The sequence below is a fragment of the Cottoperca gobio genome, chromosome 15 (assembly GCF_900634415.1).
Source record: "Cottoperca gobio chromosome 15, fCotGob3.1, whole genome shotgun sequence".
NCBI classification, from domain to species: domain Eukaryota; kingdom Metazoa; phylum Chordata; class Actinopteri; order Perciformes; family Bovichtidae; genus Cottoperca; species Cottoperca gobio.
In genome coordinates, this window is record NC_041369.1 from 9,258,930 (window position 1) to 9,279,102 (window position 20,173).

General features: G+C 40.5%; 1 protein-coding gene across 1 annotated transcript; it reads left to right on the forward strand.

Moving 5' to 3' along the window:
- The first annotated feature begins 577 nt into the window (after positions 1 to 577).
- btbd3b (BTB (POZ) domain containing 3b) lies at positions 578 to 7,784 on the forward strand. Its single transcript, XM_029450453.1, is given in 5 exon segments — positions 578 to 1,552; positions 2,635 to 2,725; positions 4,636 to 4,650; positions 4,652 to 4,755; positions 5,451 to 7,784. Coding segments are annotated over 5 exon segments (1,548 nt in total). The 5' UTR covers positions 578 to 1,247; the 3' UTR covers positions 6,484 to 7,784.
- The last annotated feature ends 12,389 nt before the right edge of the window (positions 7,785 to 20,173 follow it).

A 20,173-nucleotide genomic window follows, 5' to 3' on the forward strand; every position in this document is an offset into this window, starting at 1 on the left:
TATTTAAAGATACAGCAATATGGGCACATTGCAAAATGCTACATTATGCTAAATTCAAGTAGTGCAAGAAAAGCTTGACGTTCATTTTGACATAAATGTTTTGTCTATAAATCATATGTGGATCTTGCATCTAAAGGTTTTGTACTGACAAAACTATTTAGAGTTCATGAACCCAATCAAAGCAGCAGAGACCAATGTATTGCAAATTCAACTGTTTTTGTATAAATTCATGAAAAGCTCATTAAAAAAGAAGTACGACTGTCAGAGGACGCATGAATTAAGCAAATTCTGCCCTTAAAAAGAGCATGTACATTTGCATTGCCCTTTTGAAAGATAACATGGAGTACTGTGGCACAAAGTGAATGCTGTGGCTCCAGGTAAAACAAACAGGAAGCAAAACCTGTAGATAAATATATCATTCTTATGGAGCATGGCTGTCACTTTAATTGAGACGTTGACTATTGCATATTCAAGTCTGTGCTGCACTAGGCTGCATTAGCCAATCATGAATGCTGTGCGCTGCCATTGGCTGAGCTACGGAGAGAGCCGTGTACTGTGCTGTGAGGGGGGCTCTCCATCTGCTCTGCGCTCTCCCATTCAACCTCTGTAGTCAGCAGAACGAGTGGCTGAGCAGAGCTACACAGCATCCACGGTTACAGCATCCTGCAGAGGACTCTGCTCCGTGGAGGAGAGAGAGGGGGAAAAGAACAAGTGTTGGAGAGAAAAAGGTAGATCCACAGAAGGAGAGAGACTGAAAGAGGAAGAGAAGCACAGAAAGAGGAAGAGTGGGAAATGAAAGGAATTGAGTAAACACCGCTGCCTGCCTGTGGACCTCTGCAGCTGTACTAAATCTGGGGCTGTCAAGCCAACACTCAGCAAAGCAGTGAGTGAGAGAGGCAGGGGAGCAAAGGAGAAAAATATGTGATTTGAAGAGCTGATCTCATCACTCTGGACAAGCAGGGATGGGAACCCCAAGAGCCTTTCCGTCAGCAGATCAAACTTCACACAGGAAAAGTGCCTTCGGGTCACCAGTTTGAGTCTCTTTAAGAGGAGTGAAGAAAAGGGGACAACAAGTTAGTTGTCCTGTTAGTTCCAAAAAGGTGAAAACTTGTGAGGAACTCTGATAACTACACTGCTTGGTACAGCTCAAGTCTCTGCTGTGCCCCTCGGTCCTGTCTCACAGCTGCCTGCTCCTGGTGAATGTCTTCTCTGCATGCAATCCCACTGCTCAGCAGTTGAACACACTCATGGTCGATGCCAAGGGAAGGAACATGAAATGTCTGACTTTCTTTTTAATGCTTCCCGAGTCAGTAAAAAGCAAGTCAAGTAAAAGCTCCAAGAAAGGGAATGCCAGTGGCAGCTCCAAGCTGCCCCCTGTCTGTTATGAGATAATCACTCTGAGGAGCAAGAAGAAGAAGATGGCATCGGATATTTTTCCCACCAAAAAGCCGGAATCCACCACAGTGCAACAGTACCAGCAGCAGAACCTAAACAACAACAACACCATACAGAACTGTAACTGGCAAGGACTCTACTCCACTATAAGAGAGAGGTAGGTACAACCAGTCAGCCTGGCTCTGAACCAGGAACCATTACTGCTTGTCCCAACAGTTTTCAGGGAAGATGAATGTTCTTAATTAAATATTTCTCATAAAGTATGATAGATAAGAGCTGCATGTTCCACTGCATTTCTATTACCTTTTTTTTTTTTTTTTTTTACAGAACCTTTAATTAAAAAAACGTATCCCAAAACATACAGTATATGTAAGGTAATTACTCTTGTATACACTTTGTGTGTGTAGGTGTGTGTGTGTGTGTGTGTGTGTGTGTGTGTGTGTGTGTGTGTGTGTGTGTGTGTGTGTGTGTGTGTGTGTGTGTGTGCGTGTGTGTGGTATGGGTGGGTGTTCCATCTGCCCTGCCCTCAATCTGCTGGGGATATCTGTTTACACCCTCTCCTGCTCCTGCAGACTTTCCCGCTTTGACATAGTGCGTTTGATATGCACAACAGGCAGAGGCTGCTCTGTACTAAAAGCTAAATATTTACCTTGGCCTAGCAATAAAAGACCACAGCTGTACAGAACAAAACGTGTGTTTTCCGACCTGGCTTTGTTGTCTCTCCAGAAATTCATGGGGCTGTTTACCCACCCCTGTGACATGTTCCAGTACTCAATAATATATGAACGCAGCTTCATTGTTGGTCCCATTCTTTCACAGCGGGGATTTTCCATTCAGTTCATTGTCTTGTTTGCCTGTTTCTATGTAGATATAAAGAGTTTAAGTGTGTGTTTGTGTGCTATCTAAGACTTGTTTAATCAATGACATGTCTTGCCTTATACTATCATACTCTTGTACTCAACTTTTGTTTTAAGAGTAGTAGAGAAGATTACATGTAATTTACTTTTTTTTTTTACTTCTGCCAAAGACTCATTTGTATTTGGGAGTCTTATTATTCACATAAAATACATATAAATGGTTTTATGTGCATTGATCCTCCGTTATTCTCACCCTAATATCCCTAATATCACCAAGTTGTGCTTTTTCTCCTCTTCTTCTCTTCTAAAACAAATGTACAGAGAAAAATGTGTAAAATAAATGTTCTCTTGTCTTTGTTGTTGTTTCTTTCCCCCTTTTTAGAAATTCAGTAATGTTCAACAATGAGCTGATGGCAGATGTTCACTTTGTGGTGGGTCAGCCTGGAAGGACCCAGCGGCTGCCAGGACACAGAGTAAGAATTTCATTAACCAGTAAAGTCACGATAGCAGGGAGGAAATTATCAAACAAGCAATCAGTCAGCACGGCCCAGTGTTGTTCATATCATATCAGCATAAAAAGAATCCTCCTCATTGCCAGCAGTAATGGAAGTGCAATCCTTTGTGCTCCAGTCTCACTTCCGCACCATGTGTCTTTTCTAGACAGTCCTCAATTATTTATGTAAATGAGGCTGACGGATGGAAGCGCGGAGTGAGTGAAGGAGGAAGGGATATCCTCTTCAACAGTCATCTCACACAGAATGGATCGCCTTTGTCTCTGCTTTAGCTCAGCTTTTCAGAGACAGCTTTGTAATTACTCAACTTTTAATCACTCACACAGTTACAATAATAATACATAGAGTTAGATGCATTCAACTCTCACATCCTAGAAATACTTTTCCTACCCATTTACTTGATTAGTTTTGACAGTTACAATGAATGTCTTATAAATAGCCATTATTATTATTATTATTATTATTATTATTATTATTATTATTATTATTATTATTATTATAATTGGGCCCATATTCATCCGGTTTAAGCCAGTTGTAACATGCAGGTCGGCATGCTTCTTTGTTTAGTCCTCCCTCTGACCTCATTGCATTTTCCAAGATGTTCACATGAATGATTAAGATTTATAGTTGTCTCGGCCATGTGGCTCATCTAAAAGCACATCATTACGTCTACTCTGTTTGAATATGATTAGAACATTCACATTAAATCTTGGAAGTGATTTTGCAGCCATGAGTTTGCCTCAGCTAGCCATTCCACATCTACCCTGTGAGACGAGCCCTGCATGGGTCATCTTTTCTCTTCTTTATATGGGACCCAAAAGTATTATCTATGATTGGTAGCGGCAGTGCACTTCTTCAGTGCATTTATAGAAAGCCGTTATGGAAGGAAGGACATTGAGGATGACTTGACTGCACGTTATGCTGTGACATTATGCAAATGGTTTATAATGTTGCTCAGCCCTGCAATCTTTATTGTGTCTATTGGCAGGAACTCAGATATGCATTATGATTTAATTTACAAAGTTATATCCTGACAAGATCGAGGATGCTCCTTGCAGCTAAAAGCAGTAATTTATGTGAACATCTAGAAATAGAATGAGTCAAGAGGTGGAACTAATCTTAGTCTAATGTGCAGCATTCATATACTCGTTCAATGCCATTGTTTGCAAAAACCCTTATTTGCAAGGTAGATTGGGTTCACTGCGATTTTAAGAGAATGTCTTTGTGCCTTTTTTTGAGGAAATGTACACCACCCACATACCCACCTACTCATATTTGTGCTACACACACACACACACACACACACACACAGCAAAGACATGCACGCACTAAAACATGAATGTATTTGAGTATAATAACAACATTCATAGCCTTGAATACGGTGCTTATCACTGGAATTATTAGTAGAATTGTGTTGCATCTGATTTCATCATAAGTTCAGACAAGTCATTAATTTCAGCAAATTGAACTCGTGCTGCACTCTGTTCAGTTGTGTTATTAGGGTTTCCTGTTGTTTTTTTCTTTTTGTTATTTTTATCAGAGGCAATCTGTTCATCAGAAATCTGCCTCCCTGTCCTCAGGGGAAATAATAACTGGCTGAGCTGTGCTCATTAAGTGAGAGACTCAACAGGTTCAGTCTCTCCAGTGATTAGAATTGTTCAATATCCACAAAAAGATTTATGTTTGTATGTAAAGAGTAAGAGCTACATGTGAACTAAATGGATTTGGGACAATTCCCGTTTCAAATAATCTTTCTCCATTAACTGAATTTTACTACATGCCATGTGATTTCCAGTGAAATCACAAACGATACGCATGTTTTCATTTCTCTTTTCACTATGTCACTCTGTTTTCTCTTCTTCTTTCAACAGTATGTGTTGGCTGTGGGGAAGCTCAGTGTTCCACGCCATGTTTTATGGTGAACTGGCTGAGAACAATGATGAAATCCATATTCCAGATGTAGAACCAGCAGCATTTCTGGCAATGCTGAAGTAAGGATTCGCCTATGTCCTAACTCATTAACATACAGTACTACAATCAACTTGCCCTGTTCCTGTGTGGTTTCTATAATGTCCCTTTCAAACCAATAGTGTCATCTTTATCTACCGAGCTGCTATTAGAATTTAATGTTGGTGGACAAAAAAGCAACGTTTGAGAATAACACCTTAGACTTGTTTCACACCATATCAGACAAACATTTCTTTTGTGTTTCTTCCTCTAGAAATCTGTTTGATTTCATTCAATTTATTCTACCTTTGAAACTGAATAACTCCATCCTCCTTGCATGTTTCTTCATCACGTTTGTTTCTGAGTTTTGTTTGCTGTGTCCTTGCATGCGAGCTACAGTAGGTAGTAGACAAGGGCGTGGGAGGAATACTATTTTGTTGGCTCGTTTCATTAGTTTGCAAATTGAGTTCACTGTTTAATTTCATTGGTTTTCAACATGGATATGAAGATACAGTAACGCAATTGCTTACATTACTGTAATATATGTCAGTCGTACATTCAACGAAAAACTTCAAATTAAGTTATTTAGTTATTAATATTAATCATGTCTTCTGGTCTGTTTTTACAATGTAATTATCTTCTTAACAAATATTTTACACCATGTCGTATTGCATGTCATTTCTGTGGTGTTTGCTGTGTTATCTATAAAGCTGAGAAAGTCACATTTGTATATCAACAGGTACATTTACTGTGACGAAATTGACCTGAGTGCTGACACAGTGTTGGCAACTCTTTATGCTGCCAAGAAGTACATTGTCCCTCACCTGGCACGTGCCTGCGTCAACTTTCTGGAGACCAGCCTGAGTGCCAAGAATGCCTGTGTGTTACTCTCCCAGAGCTGTCTGTTTGAGGAGCCAGACCTGACACAGCGCTGCTGGGAGGTGATTGATGCCCAGGCCGAGCTGGCGTTGGGCTCTGAGGGCTTCTGCGACATCGACTCCCAGACCCTTGAGAGTATCCTACAACGAGAAACACTCAATGCTAAAGAGATATTGGTGTTTGAGGCGGCGCTCAACTGGGCTGAGGCTGAGTGCCAGAGACAGGATCTCACTTTGTCGACTGACAACAGGCGTAAGGTTTTGGGCAAGGCCATGTACCTGATACGTATCCCTACAATGGCTCTGGATGATTTTGCCAATGGAGCAGCCCAGTCGGGCGTGTTGACGCTAAATGAGACCAATGACATCTTCCTGTGGTACACAGCAGCCAAGAAGCCTGAGCTGGAGTTTGTCAGCATGCCTAGGAAGGGCCTGACACCTCAGCGCTGCCACAGATTCCAGTCCTGTGCCTACCGAAGCAATCAGTGGCGCTACCGGGGCCGCTGTGACAGCATACAGTTCGCAGTGGATAAAAGAGTTTTCATCGCTGGGTTTGGACTGTATGGATCTAGCTGTGGCTCAGCAGAGTACAGTGCCAAGATCGAGTTGAAACGTCAAGGGGTATTGCTGGGACAAAACCTCAGCAAATACTTTTCTGATGGTTCCAGCAACACCTTCCCAGTGTGGTTTGAGTATCCAGTGCAGATCGAGCCTGATACCTTCTACACTGCCAGTGTGGTTCTGGATGGTAGTGAGCTCAGCTACTTTGGACAGGAAGGGATGACAGAAGTGCAGTGTGGGAAAGTGACATTTCAGTATCAGTGCTCCTCGGACAGCACTAATGGCACTGGGGTGCAGGGGGGACAGATTCCTGAGCTCATCTTCTACGCTTGACAACCCTCCTGCACACATTTGATTGATTTTCAGTGCACTTATGGACAATAGAAAATTATCACTTTGTGCATAGTGTCACTTTCTGGTAGTTATTTTTGTCACTAGTGTGCGAAAAAAGTCTAATTTCAGACCTGTGTTAGGGTCCTGTGTGGTTTTGATTTCAGTAATCGGTCCACTTGAGTAGGACCAGATAGATGTCTCCAAATGTTGGATTGTCCAAATATGTGGATAAACAAGTCCAAAAATATAAAATATCTTGCACTAGATGTGCATGTATATATGCATATATGTACATTTTGAAATGTATATAATGCCACAATGGTGGCCAATGCGGGGCACAAAGATATGTTATATGATGAATATGCTACAGTATGTTTATTATTTCTATGCTCGCATAGAATGCACATATATAGCAGCAATACTTCACATTCTATAATCTCCAATGAGCATTTCATATCATGACTCAGTCTGGTCCATCAGCATTATAAAGAAGCTAAAAAAGGCTGTATGATACTCAATACCAATATAAAATTTCATTAGGCATTTGAATTTGAGTGGTTTCAATTGAATCTGCAGCTTTTTGATCCATTGGATCTATTAAGCGACACTTATAGATGGTTTGAGGGGTCTTAGATTAGGGGGCACTAGATATAATGAGACACATAACGAATACAGCATCTCTCTCTCTGTAGCATGATGGTCTGCACCTACAATCATCGCACTCCAGTGAGGATTCATTTAGATCAGTGTTATTATGTTTACAGTGAAATTTTACTTAAAGCGATCACCATTGAAAGATTTATTTGGTTTAATCTTTCTGCATTGCAGTACTTACAGCATGGGCTGAACTGTTCCATATCAGCTAACGTGTAATACTAATTGTTCTGGCACCTTGGTTTTGTTTACAGCAAAAAGATCAATGACTGATTCAGTGTTAGAAACTGTTTATCTTACTGTGTGGACTTTTACTTCTCTTTGTTAAAAAACTCTGTACTGCTCCCTCCCAATGTGATCCTACAGTATCAGTATTTGCATACTGTATATGCTACAGAATTGCACTGATGTTGGTTTTTGATCAACTTTGTTCTTTTTATTTTACTTGTTCTTTTTAATCAGGCAGAATATTTTTGATTTACTGTGCTAATATTGTTTCTGGTGTAGGATAAACATCCACAGGCTCGTCAGCTGAGGACAATGGATGGGCGGACTGGTGTTCAAGTCCTGTGTTTACGTGCTACAGTGCTGGGGGACCAACGAATGTGTATGACTGTTGATGATGCAAATAAAAAGAACAAGTGGTACATATTGGTTGCTCATCCCATCTGTAAAAAGTGATAACGCTACATACTTTGTCTGAAATTAGGAGATGTGGACAGATGATGCCCTTCGGCACTGCAGTGATTTACAATGGCAAGGAGAGCTGCCTGTTGATAGATGATCTCTGTCTCCATGCCACTGATACACCCTACGTTTTGTCTGTCAAACTCCAACTCTATTCTACATCCCACTGAACTACACAATATTATACCTCCTCCTCCTTAATATGAATTCTAAGAGGCTACAACTCTACAGTATGGCTTTTTGATGTGCCATCACTTCTCTAAAGGTGCGAAGACATTGACGGCAGAGCAAACAATCTCTACAATCTTGAATTTTTATCAACTGCAGTCATAAAGAACGGCTCCTTGACATGGCCATTATGTTTTCAAGTTTCAAGAGATAGAGAACGCTATCACAATCCTGAACGTCAAAAACCTCAACAATGTTGAAGTCCCAGCATACCACACTGGCTGTTTGACCCACGGTCGACCTTGATGCGTCTGTCTGCAGATAAAAACAGAGGACAGCAAAAGAACGTTTCTAATCCTGTTTGTGTCTTTGAATAACTCTTTAGAAGTGGTGCACTTGTGTAGATGAAGTTTAACATTCAAGATCTGCTCAAGCACTGACAAAACGAATGATTAACAAAGACACTTTATAGATTTTTGAGTTCTACTTTCTCTGAGTGCCTGATACAGTATGCTGTAAAACTCAAAAATAAGATGAGTCATTGACTGAATCTTCCAAACGAATCATATCTCCTCATGAACTGTATGGTTCAAAAAGATAATAACTCCTGGGAGCTTATGGCAGGTACCTGATTACCAAGGCACTCAATAATGCTGAGACCAAGTTTGACATTGCCAATGAGCATGAAGCCCGTGATGAATTGAGCTCAATATGTTTGGGGACTCGGTGCTTACGTGCGATTTTTCATGATTGTGGCGCTAATGTTGTAAGCAAGATCATTAATTGCACTGGAGACCGCGGGACTCTAGAATGTGCCAGGAGTCAGAAGCAGGCCTGCTTTCAACAGACACAGAGAAACACACAGTTTCATTTTACAAAATGGAACTGGTCTATGGCAGCCAAATTACAAATCAGGTACAGTTTAGAAACAGCGGGGTTTCTGTGTAATAAACATTTCTGCCACCTCTGAAGCGTAAACATAAGACCTTTCCTTATTTATTTTTTCCTGGAACAATTGCCACTCAAGACTATAGACTTGACATGTTTTGGTGTTGGTCACCGTCGGCTCAGAAGGCAGGAGTGCTGCCAGAGGCTACTGCCAGAACTGTGGTGGAAACAGCTGTGTTCTTCGTGGAGCACAAACACAACTGTTGGATTAATAGCAAGATTTAAATCAGCATTAAAGTTGGCAGCTCTGATCACTTGCTATTATATAGTATATACCAGTATTAGTCTTCCAAAAGATATAAATCTACCATACACTCATTATGTGATAGGCTGTATTTAGTGGAAACATATTATGTTTTATGAGAGGTGACAATTACTGTGGTAAACCATTTTAATTCTATGAATGAAATGCAATTAAATCCTACAGGGCAAAGAATAAAATGCATGGTTAGGCATCTAATTATAGCTAGTTTGTCAGTGAAGGAAAACATAGGAGAGCCCATGTATTACTGATGAGGAAGTCAATGTGGTGATACGATATTTTCCTCCAAATACTAAAAGTAAATTATAAACATCTCCCACATTTATTTACAATTGCTTCTTCAGATATACAGTGCTGGCATCCTGTTTGATTTTACACTGCATGTTTTATATATTATTCAAAGTGTTTACAGTCTTACATCTACTTATCAGAGCATAGAGGAAGATGACATGTAGTATTCATTAGCCATCATAAATGTGACTGTGAATTATATACATAACATAAGCAAACTTTAGAATTAAAACATATGGTTTAGCAGGGAAACGGGGAAACAGAGTTGTTGGATACTGACAACAGAACAGACTCAAAGTCTCATTGAGGATTTAATCACTTTTTGATACGAATTAAGGATGAAAAGATTGAGTCTGACATGAGGGAGGACTGTAGATTACCACTGATCAACATTCTTAAAGCTCTATAAGATTGATTGTTCCAAGTGCAGATAAGTCAGAACCGAAAGGTCCTTTGGTATCTTAGGAGGGATGGTGTTGTATCCTGACTCCGTAGTTAACATGCTGCACAAACATCCCTGACTACGAGGCATATTAATGTGGTGCAGGGTTAAACAGGATAAAAATTCCTTCTAAATCCACCGACTGAAAAAATACAACACAATGGGAAAGTAATATGGTGAGAGGAATCACATTCTTTAGCATCAGTCTGTTCACTGCAGACAATCACACATCCACTCAACATCCTGATGATTTCCATCCTAGCAAAATGTCAATGAATTAATAATGGCCAAAGAGAGGAGGGGAACACAGCTGTGCGTTTAAAGAATTCATCAAAGAAAATTATTTAAAATCTTTTCTTTTTTTTTTATTCAACAAATCTCAAAGAAAAACTCAAAGTCCTTTTCCCATACCTCCCCTTAAACCATATGCTTTCTCTAAAGGTGTACTTGCATCTATACAACATGGCTTACTGGTGCATACCAAAGTGCAAAAACTGTCCAGTAAGTGTTATGAGAGCATCTGGCAAGGGCTGCTGAAGGTTACAATGAATTGCTGTAATCCTGACAGATGTAAGGGTATCTGAGCCCCCCAACTACCGTCATTGCGCTAACCTCAGCCTACTGGCAGCAAGTCAAGCAGGAACAAGGCAGGGGGTGAGAGGATAATGGAAAAAGGGGGGACAGAGGTAAGTGGCAAGTCTGATCTGGCTAGTATTCAGGTAAAGTGCACATTCCCTTGATAATTATAACATAAATTATTAGTGGACAGTCTTAAGTGGCAATTAATCACACGTGAGAATGGCAAAAGGTCACAAAGTTCAGTTGCAAGGTATTGGTGGAAGAAGGGAGAAGACAGGAGTTTGTCTGATGACAGCCACCTTCACGTCTTTGTCATCCCCATTCCCAACCCCGCGGGGCTAAAGACCTGCAAAATGTAAGGGATATTATTCCAAATAATCTCCTATCTCACAGCTGTTGCCTCCAGTCACATGCGGTTGGGATGCAGTGCAGGATCTAGCCTTCGATTGTGCGTTTCATTTATCTATTTATTTATTCATTGCTATCAGGCAGAGCCAAATCGTTTCAACAGGCTGGGGCATGGAAAGGGCAGCTTTTATGTTAGATTAGCCTGTTTATAGCGATGTCGCTCAGTTCCAGATGGATCAATATGGCTGGGATTTCTGGAAGTAAGCTCTCCGAGTATCAGGTGAATTATGGTTGCTGAAAAGAGTGGGAATACACTTTGGGTGGACAATGGGAGCTGCAGAGCCTATTCAAAGCAGCCACGAATACAGACAACATGACGGAGTATCGAGCACAAAGCGAAAGTAAATTATATTACCTTCCAAAAGGTGCAGAGGTAAATATCCTGTTTACATAATTGTTTGTTTGTCCTATGAAATATGATCCCAGACGGTATATGAATGCTTCACTCAGGCAAAAAGTAGTTATTTTACGCGCACTGAAGGCTGAATTTGTTGGTGATGCATTATGCTAATCAAGCTATTTATTTCCACAACCGTGGTCTCGTATACCTGTCACCCACAGCCATTACGGCAAGGCTTGATCAAAACCTTGAATGTTGGCAGCTTCCCACTGACAGAGGTGATGAGGGCTGAGCATGCTACTTTTTCTATGTACTCTATAGCCTCTATTCATACTGAAGCATGTCCTCGAAGGCAGCTCCGTGGCTTTGATAGTATGGAGTGAGAGGGCCCTTCTCTCCCCAGGGTCTGATATAATGAGGGTGAGCTTACTAAACATGATCTGCGCCTCTCTCAGATAAGATACTTGAAACAGCTCGAGCCTGAAACAGTACAACAAACAGCACTGATTCATTTGTACACATGCTCTGGCTCTCTCCCGCTCTCTGTGAGCTGTATGAGGGAGGACTAATGTGTTTTAATGTGTCGTAGAGAGTGATACAGAGGTGGAGGAAGAGCACGGAGAGGCACGGGAGTCTAGCTTTGTGAGCATCCATTCAGAACTTGAATATAGGAAATCTGGCTTTCCAGTTCAATTATTTCCTGGAAGCACAAAGAAAATGTGAAGTGACAGATTTTAAATGATTGCAGTCGTGATTTGCATTTGTAAATATGAATAGAGATGCACTGTATAGTTATTGCCAGAATAATGATTTAACTGTGCCATTTCTCACATTCAGTCTTTATCTGCTTTAGGATCTTACCACTTGGCCGCGGGGGAGTCTGGTAATCAACAGAGACATTATACTGGCAACAAGGTATTTCCTTTGTCAAACAAATCAGGAATATAGACACAATGTTACAGCGCTAAAGAAAAAAATGCATTTCCTGTCCCTGAATACACATTTACAGGGCTGGATTTTATTTGCTGAATGCCCACTTTCTCTCTATTCGACCTTAAAATGACCGAACATTTCCCAACACTGGCAATTACTGTCTGAATTATGGCAAAGATTATAATAACATCTATAGTGTTGTGATACTGCACCCAAGTTCTAACCCTGAGCTCTACCCACCTGCATGTGTGTCCTAATGTAAGAAGTGAAGCATAATCTCCTGTTCCTCTGGCCTTTATGTCCCGCTTACAAGGAAGAACAGTTACAGTATCTAAAAGTCTATGCCATTAGCATCGTTCAGAAGCACGTTACCTAGGGGATTCTGTCCTCGAGCATACTGTAAAGGCTAATGTAGAACAAATTATTATACTTTTCAAGCCGTGATTATACGTTCAATTACAGAGGGATTTAGAGTAATACACCTGCATTCACAGCAGCCCCATTCCCCCATAATCTCTCTACATAAACATTACCACAGCTGCACGATCGCGGCCTAATTGTCAAGCTGATGATGAATCTGGTGTTGGTGAAGCAAATAATATTTTCTCATCTTACTATTAAATGAGATAATTAGCTAGAGCTTAAAGTTGTTTTTAAGTGTCAGAAGTTATATCTTTATGTTGGATCGAATAAAGAAAAATATAAATCAAGGTTTAAATGTACAGTAATGTGAAATGATTGCACTTTACCAGAAAAATATATCTTATCTAAATCTAATATCTAACAGTCAATGTTCTGTACCTTTATATCATTTCAGAGATTTATAGGAGCTGCCATCAGTGCTCATCTGACCCAACTAAAACTCTTTCTGCCTGTGCTTTTTTCCAAACTATTCCCTCACTGCCCTCAATAATGGCCTCAATTTAAGCTTCACCGTGCCTTACCTTCCCGTTATTTTCGCTTCCCTTTGAGATACGAAAGCCTTGCTCGTGTTGAGCTGCTGGAAATAATCACAGGACATGAGATGAATACAATAGTTGTGTTTTGAGGAAGTTTTCCTAGTTTGTTTTGGTTTGTTTTGTATTTTTTTGTGCAGGCAGTCCAGCTTTAACTTGACATATTATACATGCTTTGTAAAGAGGAAAGCCAGGTGACAGCTCTGATAAATAAAGCTGCTTATACTGTGGGTCCTATGAAAATAATGAAATAATGTATGAAGGACAGATAAAGAGAGCATTAGACCTTTATTTGAAGCGCCCATCTCATACAGACGCACCGTCTGAATGACTGTGAGTAATGTGTGTTTGTACTGGCAGGCAATCATACATATACACAGGCGTGGGATGAGCATTATTTATTTATTATATAGGGAAGGTGGAATATACGCTTCATTTGCTTTTTTCACATGGTTGTAAAAGAGGAAGAACACTATATAGGATTGTCAATGTGTGGGCAGATGTCATTTCAGTGGCATTTCCACTGAACCTGTAATGCTGTTATGTTATCTAGCGGATGGTAGAAGTGGGATGAAAGGTAGAGAAACAACAAAGTGTATAATCATGTTTGTAAACAAAACACAAAGATGAGATTAACATTTTTTGCTATGATAAAAACTGGGATTGACATATTTGTATCTGTTACATCATGTACGAGCCTATGACAGAGAACAAAACAGGATCCTCACAAAGATAACGTGAAGCAGATCTTGACCACCCCGGGGCAACAAAGAGATGTAATATCAACCAACCAGTGGTGCATCTAATTCCAACAGAATTTCTTTAGCTATCAATTATTATGTTGTCACCCAGAGCAGCACTAAAGCAAGCCAAGCACGAACAGAACATTAGCAAGCATCCACTGGTAAAATACAACTGCTTGCAATTCTTGCAGAATTAGCATTTGTGAATGAACAATAGAAAGTAGTTAAATATGCTTGAAATGTGCAAGGTCAGGAATTGTGCATTGATACTGTAAGCTCAATACAATGTGAATAATGTATATCTTTCATCAAGGACCACTGGGTTCACTGAAAAGGCACAATCGTTACTTTCTGCTCTTACTTACACATCCACAGAATACTGTGATCTGATTGTTCTGTACATGCCCCCTTAGCATCTCCCTGCCCATCCCTCTGTTGCATAGAAGAGACACGTGAAATATCAAGGGGCCATGTACGTCAGCTCAACAACAGTGGGATGGAGGGGATTTTCCTCCAGTGTGCAGCGCTGCACCTCCAACTCATGACCACGGGGAAGAGGAGGGGCAGCTGGAATTCCATTTCTCAATGATGAAATTCTTTTCATCATGGCTCTTTTGCATAACAAAGGTGCATGAAATGCATTATATATGGCAAAGTGTAACTGTGAGCCACCAGAAGAAGGCTGTCTTTCCAATGCAGTCCTATATTTCCAGGAATAGAGATCCACCGTTGCCTTTGAGAGGTAAAAAATATCTCCGCCCACCCACCACCACCTCAACATGACAAGTGTGCACACGTCACTTACCATACATTTAATGTGCTCATGTAATTTCAAAACTAATTTACCCAATGAGTACAATATGTGAGGATTGCAGACGTTCTGCTATTTCCTGATGTTATTCATACCTATTTGAATACATTCTTTTCATTCGTTATATCATCAAAGCCTCATGAACCGATGACTTATTTCTTTCGAACCTACACAGTTCAGTGAAGCAGAGCGAAGGAGCTGGAGGGTTTGTAATATTTCATGAGAGGTCGATTATGCTGATAAAAGAGACGGGATGAAAAGAAGGGCCATTACAGGAGAGGATCCATGCCAGGTGTCAGTCTAATTTAATCGAGCCACTAAAGACAAAGAAGCGGCCAGAGGGAAGCCTCTCAATAACAGGCCTGACTGCAGATGACAAGTGGCACAGTAACCTGTGAGTGAAGGGACATACAGGAAGCTGTAGGTGCTCACCCTGCACACATGACAAGACTCAGTGGATTAAGGAGCCGAAATATACAAAATGTGTTGGATGCTTACAAATAAGAAATCCTTTGATTAACACTAACAGTTTTGCGTTTGAAAAATGTAGTAAGTAAGACAATGTACATTTGTTATTCCCCTCTGGTATCAGCTCTTGCAGCGTCACAGCTTCTAAACAAAGGAGAGGCTGTTTGTTTTCATGATAAACATTTGAGATGGGAGCGAGAGCATATGTGCAGGCTTCACTCAGCTCTTGATAAAGGAGATATGTCACTCTCTCTGTGCCGTACTGGATTTCTCTTTGGTTGAACCAACTGTGATCAATAGCTTCAGATGTTTTTCTATTTAGGTGTACATAATTACTCTTTAGATCAAGCCGATGGCTAATAAGGTCTGAAAAGATTAGAGCACACAAAAGTCTTTCAGAAAGCAGCAGGTAAAGCAACACAGGTTCAAAGTTTTCGTACCAAGGTCTAAATTATAAAGTTCGATTAATGTCCCATTTTAAATTTAAACTTAACAACATTTGAAAGAAAAACATTCTGAATGTTGAAATAATATTAAATTATTGCTTCACTCTTACGATGTTCGCAGTTTGATGTTTTCAATGTCTTCGAAGCTTACATACAACACGTTCTTTTCATAGAATCAAATCAGCTTTTTCAGCTTTGCATTCTGGGATTTCACAGGTTTTTTAACAGAGCAAACTACTGTATTTGAAACTGAAACAAGACTTTGTTTCTTAACTAAACATATGGCTTCTAATAGAATGTATGCCAATCATCTAACAGGAATGATGAGCCCCCACCCCAGGTTGGTCTGGGTGTTGTGGCGCTGCCTTTTTTTCTCCTGTTTAAACACCGTCAGAAATCCCAGAATGCAAAGCTGAATGAGCAGATAAAAAATAAGATGATAGTTTACAGTTAATACTTAAGAGTAATCTAACCTCGTACTCAACGGACATTGCAGACTAATATATCTTGATGGGAGAAAGGTCGGCTGATCTGCAAAAATCACCGGGCACTAGTGGGATTGAATGTGAACGCAGGCAGACGCATTACATAAATTATGCTTAAGCAGTGCTCTACGAGTCATTCAGATATTCAATACAGCACTTCAGGACCTCAAGAAGATTTGCAGGATTAGACGTTGTAAACCAGGCCAGCTCGATATATCGATCCCACCCCTCACTGAGAGCTGCATTCAATTTCCCAACAATTAGATGCACCTGAAGGTTAATATGGTGCTTTGTTAATCTGTTGTGTTGTCTAAAACTAACTCTCTCTCTCTGTCTTTCCCTGTTTTATGTTCCCCCACATCATATGCGTGTGCTCCTCTGCCAATCTGTTTTGCTGAAAGGGTCAACTCGTAGGCTGGCTATCCATACTGGTATCATACAGGTCATTTAGTAATTAGTAATGCCATGATATTAATGCATTAGGAGAGGCTGTCTCTCACAACACAGCTCGGTAAGTACTCTAGATCCTTTCTCGACAACATTACTGCCTCGAGTAAATGAGGTTGGTCCCCCACTATGACCTTGTAACCACACTACCTCCTCCCATGACCGCAGTATGTTTTTAATACTGTAGGTCTTCCTATTATACACAGTGGCAATTTTGTTTCCATCCATCCCCGCAGGCTGATTGCAAAGTCTCAGGATGTTGCAGGATTTATGGACAGGGTGAGAATGAAATTTCTCTCATGGGATTCCGGGGGATATTTCTCTGGTGTGGCGTACATTGGGTTCCGAGAAGTAGAAATGACAGCAACATTACATGGTTGAAATGAAACCTCCATAATGTTATCCATTTTTATTCATAAGAAGCTATGACATGCCTCTCATTGGTTTCTGCGTGTGAATGCAGAGTGGTGGAGGGGACTCTGTAGCTCTCAGTTACAAATCATGTGCAACTGAGAACTCTGGGGTCAACAGAAATATAAAGTGATAGTGTACGCGTGGATGTGTCGCACACGTGGCATGATACAAGGCTCAATGTGATCATTTTATACCACTACAGCCACAGCCAGCCCAATGAATTCATACATCCTAATCTCTGCTGAAAGTAAGCGGCAGAGCGAGGCTGATACTGACCAGCTACGAAGGAGGAGATTAGCTATGGAGGTTTTTGCTGCCGTCTGCTATTTTAAGAGGAAACTAATGGCAACTGAACAGGGAAACAATGACTGCGAACCCAGTAAAAGTAGCTGAAGCGGACATGGGGGGGGGGGAGTCCTTCATTCAATGCCTTTCCAGGTGAAAAAGAAAGATACTGCTTGTAGCATCTGTCACAAATGCTCTTCTCTATAATTCTTCCTCTAAATGCATTATTACCATTAAGCCAAACACACCTAACTTTTCCATCAAAGAGCCCTTTTCCATCAATGCTGATATTTTAAGCAGTTGGAACTATTAGAACGTAATAATTGGCTGTTTTAAACCCCTTTTCTCTTTGCAGACATGCTGAAAGGGTTTCACGAGTCGTATAGAGCTTTTATGCTCGCCGTACAAGATGGGAAATAATGAAGAAATTAGGACTGATGGAAAATCTATTAAAATAGCTATCAATGTTATGTTCTTAAAAGCCTCTGTTTTACACTTACTGTGGCATGAGTATTTGTACTTCCATCTTCAGAGGTCAACCACTTTGAACTGTTTACCTCATACAGAAGTGACAGTACTGCTTACTGGTAGACCTAGTATTCATGATGGGGTTTTTCCACCCCAAAACAACATTAACCTCCACTCCAATCAGAGGGAAAAGGTGACAGCTAATCCAAATCACCAGTCCACTCTCCCTGCCAGGTTTCAGTCCTTTTCACCTTCACCATCCTCCCCTCAGCACCATCATATTGTCACCTCTGCTGCAGCTGATTCTGCAAAACTGAGGAATGAGATGGAGTGTGAGGGTGGCGGTGGCGGTGGCTTTACTGTGTGTGTGTGTATGTCTATGCGTGCATGTGGAAGTAATTTACAATATGTATATATTGCAGTGGATGCTACAAACTCAGATGTCTCTAATCAGTCAATATTTCAATAAGCTTAATATTGCTGCTTTGCCATTTAAAGGCCTCAGTCCTCACTAATGACTGATAATCCATGAGGACATGACCCAATGACTCATCCGAAGAAGTGTAACTCCTGCATGGATGTATGACATCTTTATGTTCCCTCAAGGCTACTGATTCACACCATATCCAGCTTTAGTTGATGTCACAATGCCATTTTTACAGGAGCACAGTGCATGTGGGAGGTCCCTTTGGTGAAATATCTACTGTAGTATATGCTTGTCCATGTGCATTACTAAGAACAAGGCTAAATAAAGGTAAGCTCTCTTACAGTCACTGACATGTGTATATAGCAGAAATCCCTCGCTTCTAATTTTACTCTTTCCTGTAGAACTGCTCATTTAAACCATTAATTTAAACTCACACTGTTCACTGAATCCTTCCATTTTATCATCTCCTCACTCACCCTCCTACTTTCCCCCCTGGTGGCGGATGGAGAAACGGTTGGGGGTACTGCCTCAGTAATTGGAGAAACCTTCTGAAACATGCAGATGAAGCAGGGTGAGATGGAGAGGAGCGAAAGTGGAAAAGGAAAACGGACCAGATTCCTAATTATGTGCCCATTTCTTTCCTATTCCTTCTTGACAGGGTTAGAGTCGTAGGATGGAGGCTCTTTCTACATCTCATGCTGGCCTCGGTATAATTAGGCGCAGTGTACAGGGCTGAACAGGGATTGATGCTCACATAAAGGCCTGAGCGAGGAGAGGGTTCAGAGGAAAGCTGGGGCTTTGATGAGGGGGTTAAGAGCACTGTCAGCAGACTGACTTCTACAAATGTAACAATGAAACACCCTGTCAGATGACACACAAGCTGCTTTACATGAAACTTGGACACGGCAGTAAGAAATGTGTACACTAAACTTGCAGCATGTGCAGAATATGGTCTAAAATATCAAATGCATTTTTCATAAAGAGTCCTCACGTAATCAAACGGCAGTGCAATTCAGTGCATTTGCAAAATGGGGTAAAGTCGAGGCAGCTCCAAATAGCATATAGACATCTGAAATAATATTACTTGCAATAAAAGAGAGGCAATCTCAATGATGTGACATTCATTTCCTTACAGGTGGTGAGAGGAGGATGAGATAGGCTGTCTGCTTTTTAATATATCTAACTGGTAGCACACAGCAGAGGCAAGTACATAGGGAAATATACTGCAGTCGGCTGCAATTGTTTTATTTATGCAAAGAAATGGTTGCTATTTGCATAAACATAGAATACGATGTGGATAAATATCACACTGCGTGTGAGGTGATTGCGTCTCTGTATTGCTGTTTGTGTGCTTGTCTTGTGCATTTGTGAGTGAATGTAAATAGTCTTTAGCCTTATGAGACTACGAGCATGTACCAACTGTAGGTAACATTTAGCAAGTCAGGAGGAGATGCAGTTTTACTTTCAAATTGTGCATAAATGTTGTCAAATTGAAATGTGTGAATAATAGCCCATACCTACATATCATTTGGCATTTATTTCCACAGTACTTGTGTATATGGAACATTAGTGTTTATTTGTTTTATTGTATTTATCTCTTTATACCTCGTAACAGCGTTCAGAGTGGGAGGCAAAGGAAGAATGTCATTGTGCAGTGAAAACCTGTTTTTAACTGTGTATATTACAATACATGAATACAAACGTATTCCTATTAAGTGTGCCGTGTTCCTGAAAATGAAAATGTATAGCAGATGACCCCTGACATACAGATGTTTTTTGTTCTAAAAAAAAATGAAATGCAGTTCTGTTTTCTCTACAGATGACAGAAGTCTATTTCATGCCCTATTTTTATCATAATGTCTATTTCAAAGTCTCTTGTGCTACAAATGTTTTGACAGTCATATTCTGGTTTATTTTTCTCCAGGCAATTTCATCTTTTACAAACATACACACCTCTTTGCAAAAGCTAATTCCCACTGAAATGATGAGAGCAAAAGCTCTGTGGAGCATTCTTCCCATAGTTAAGCC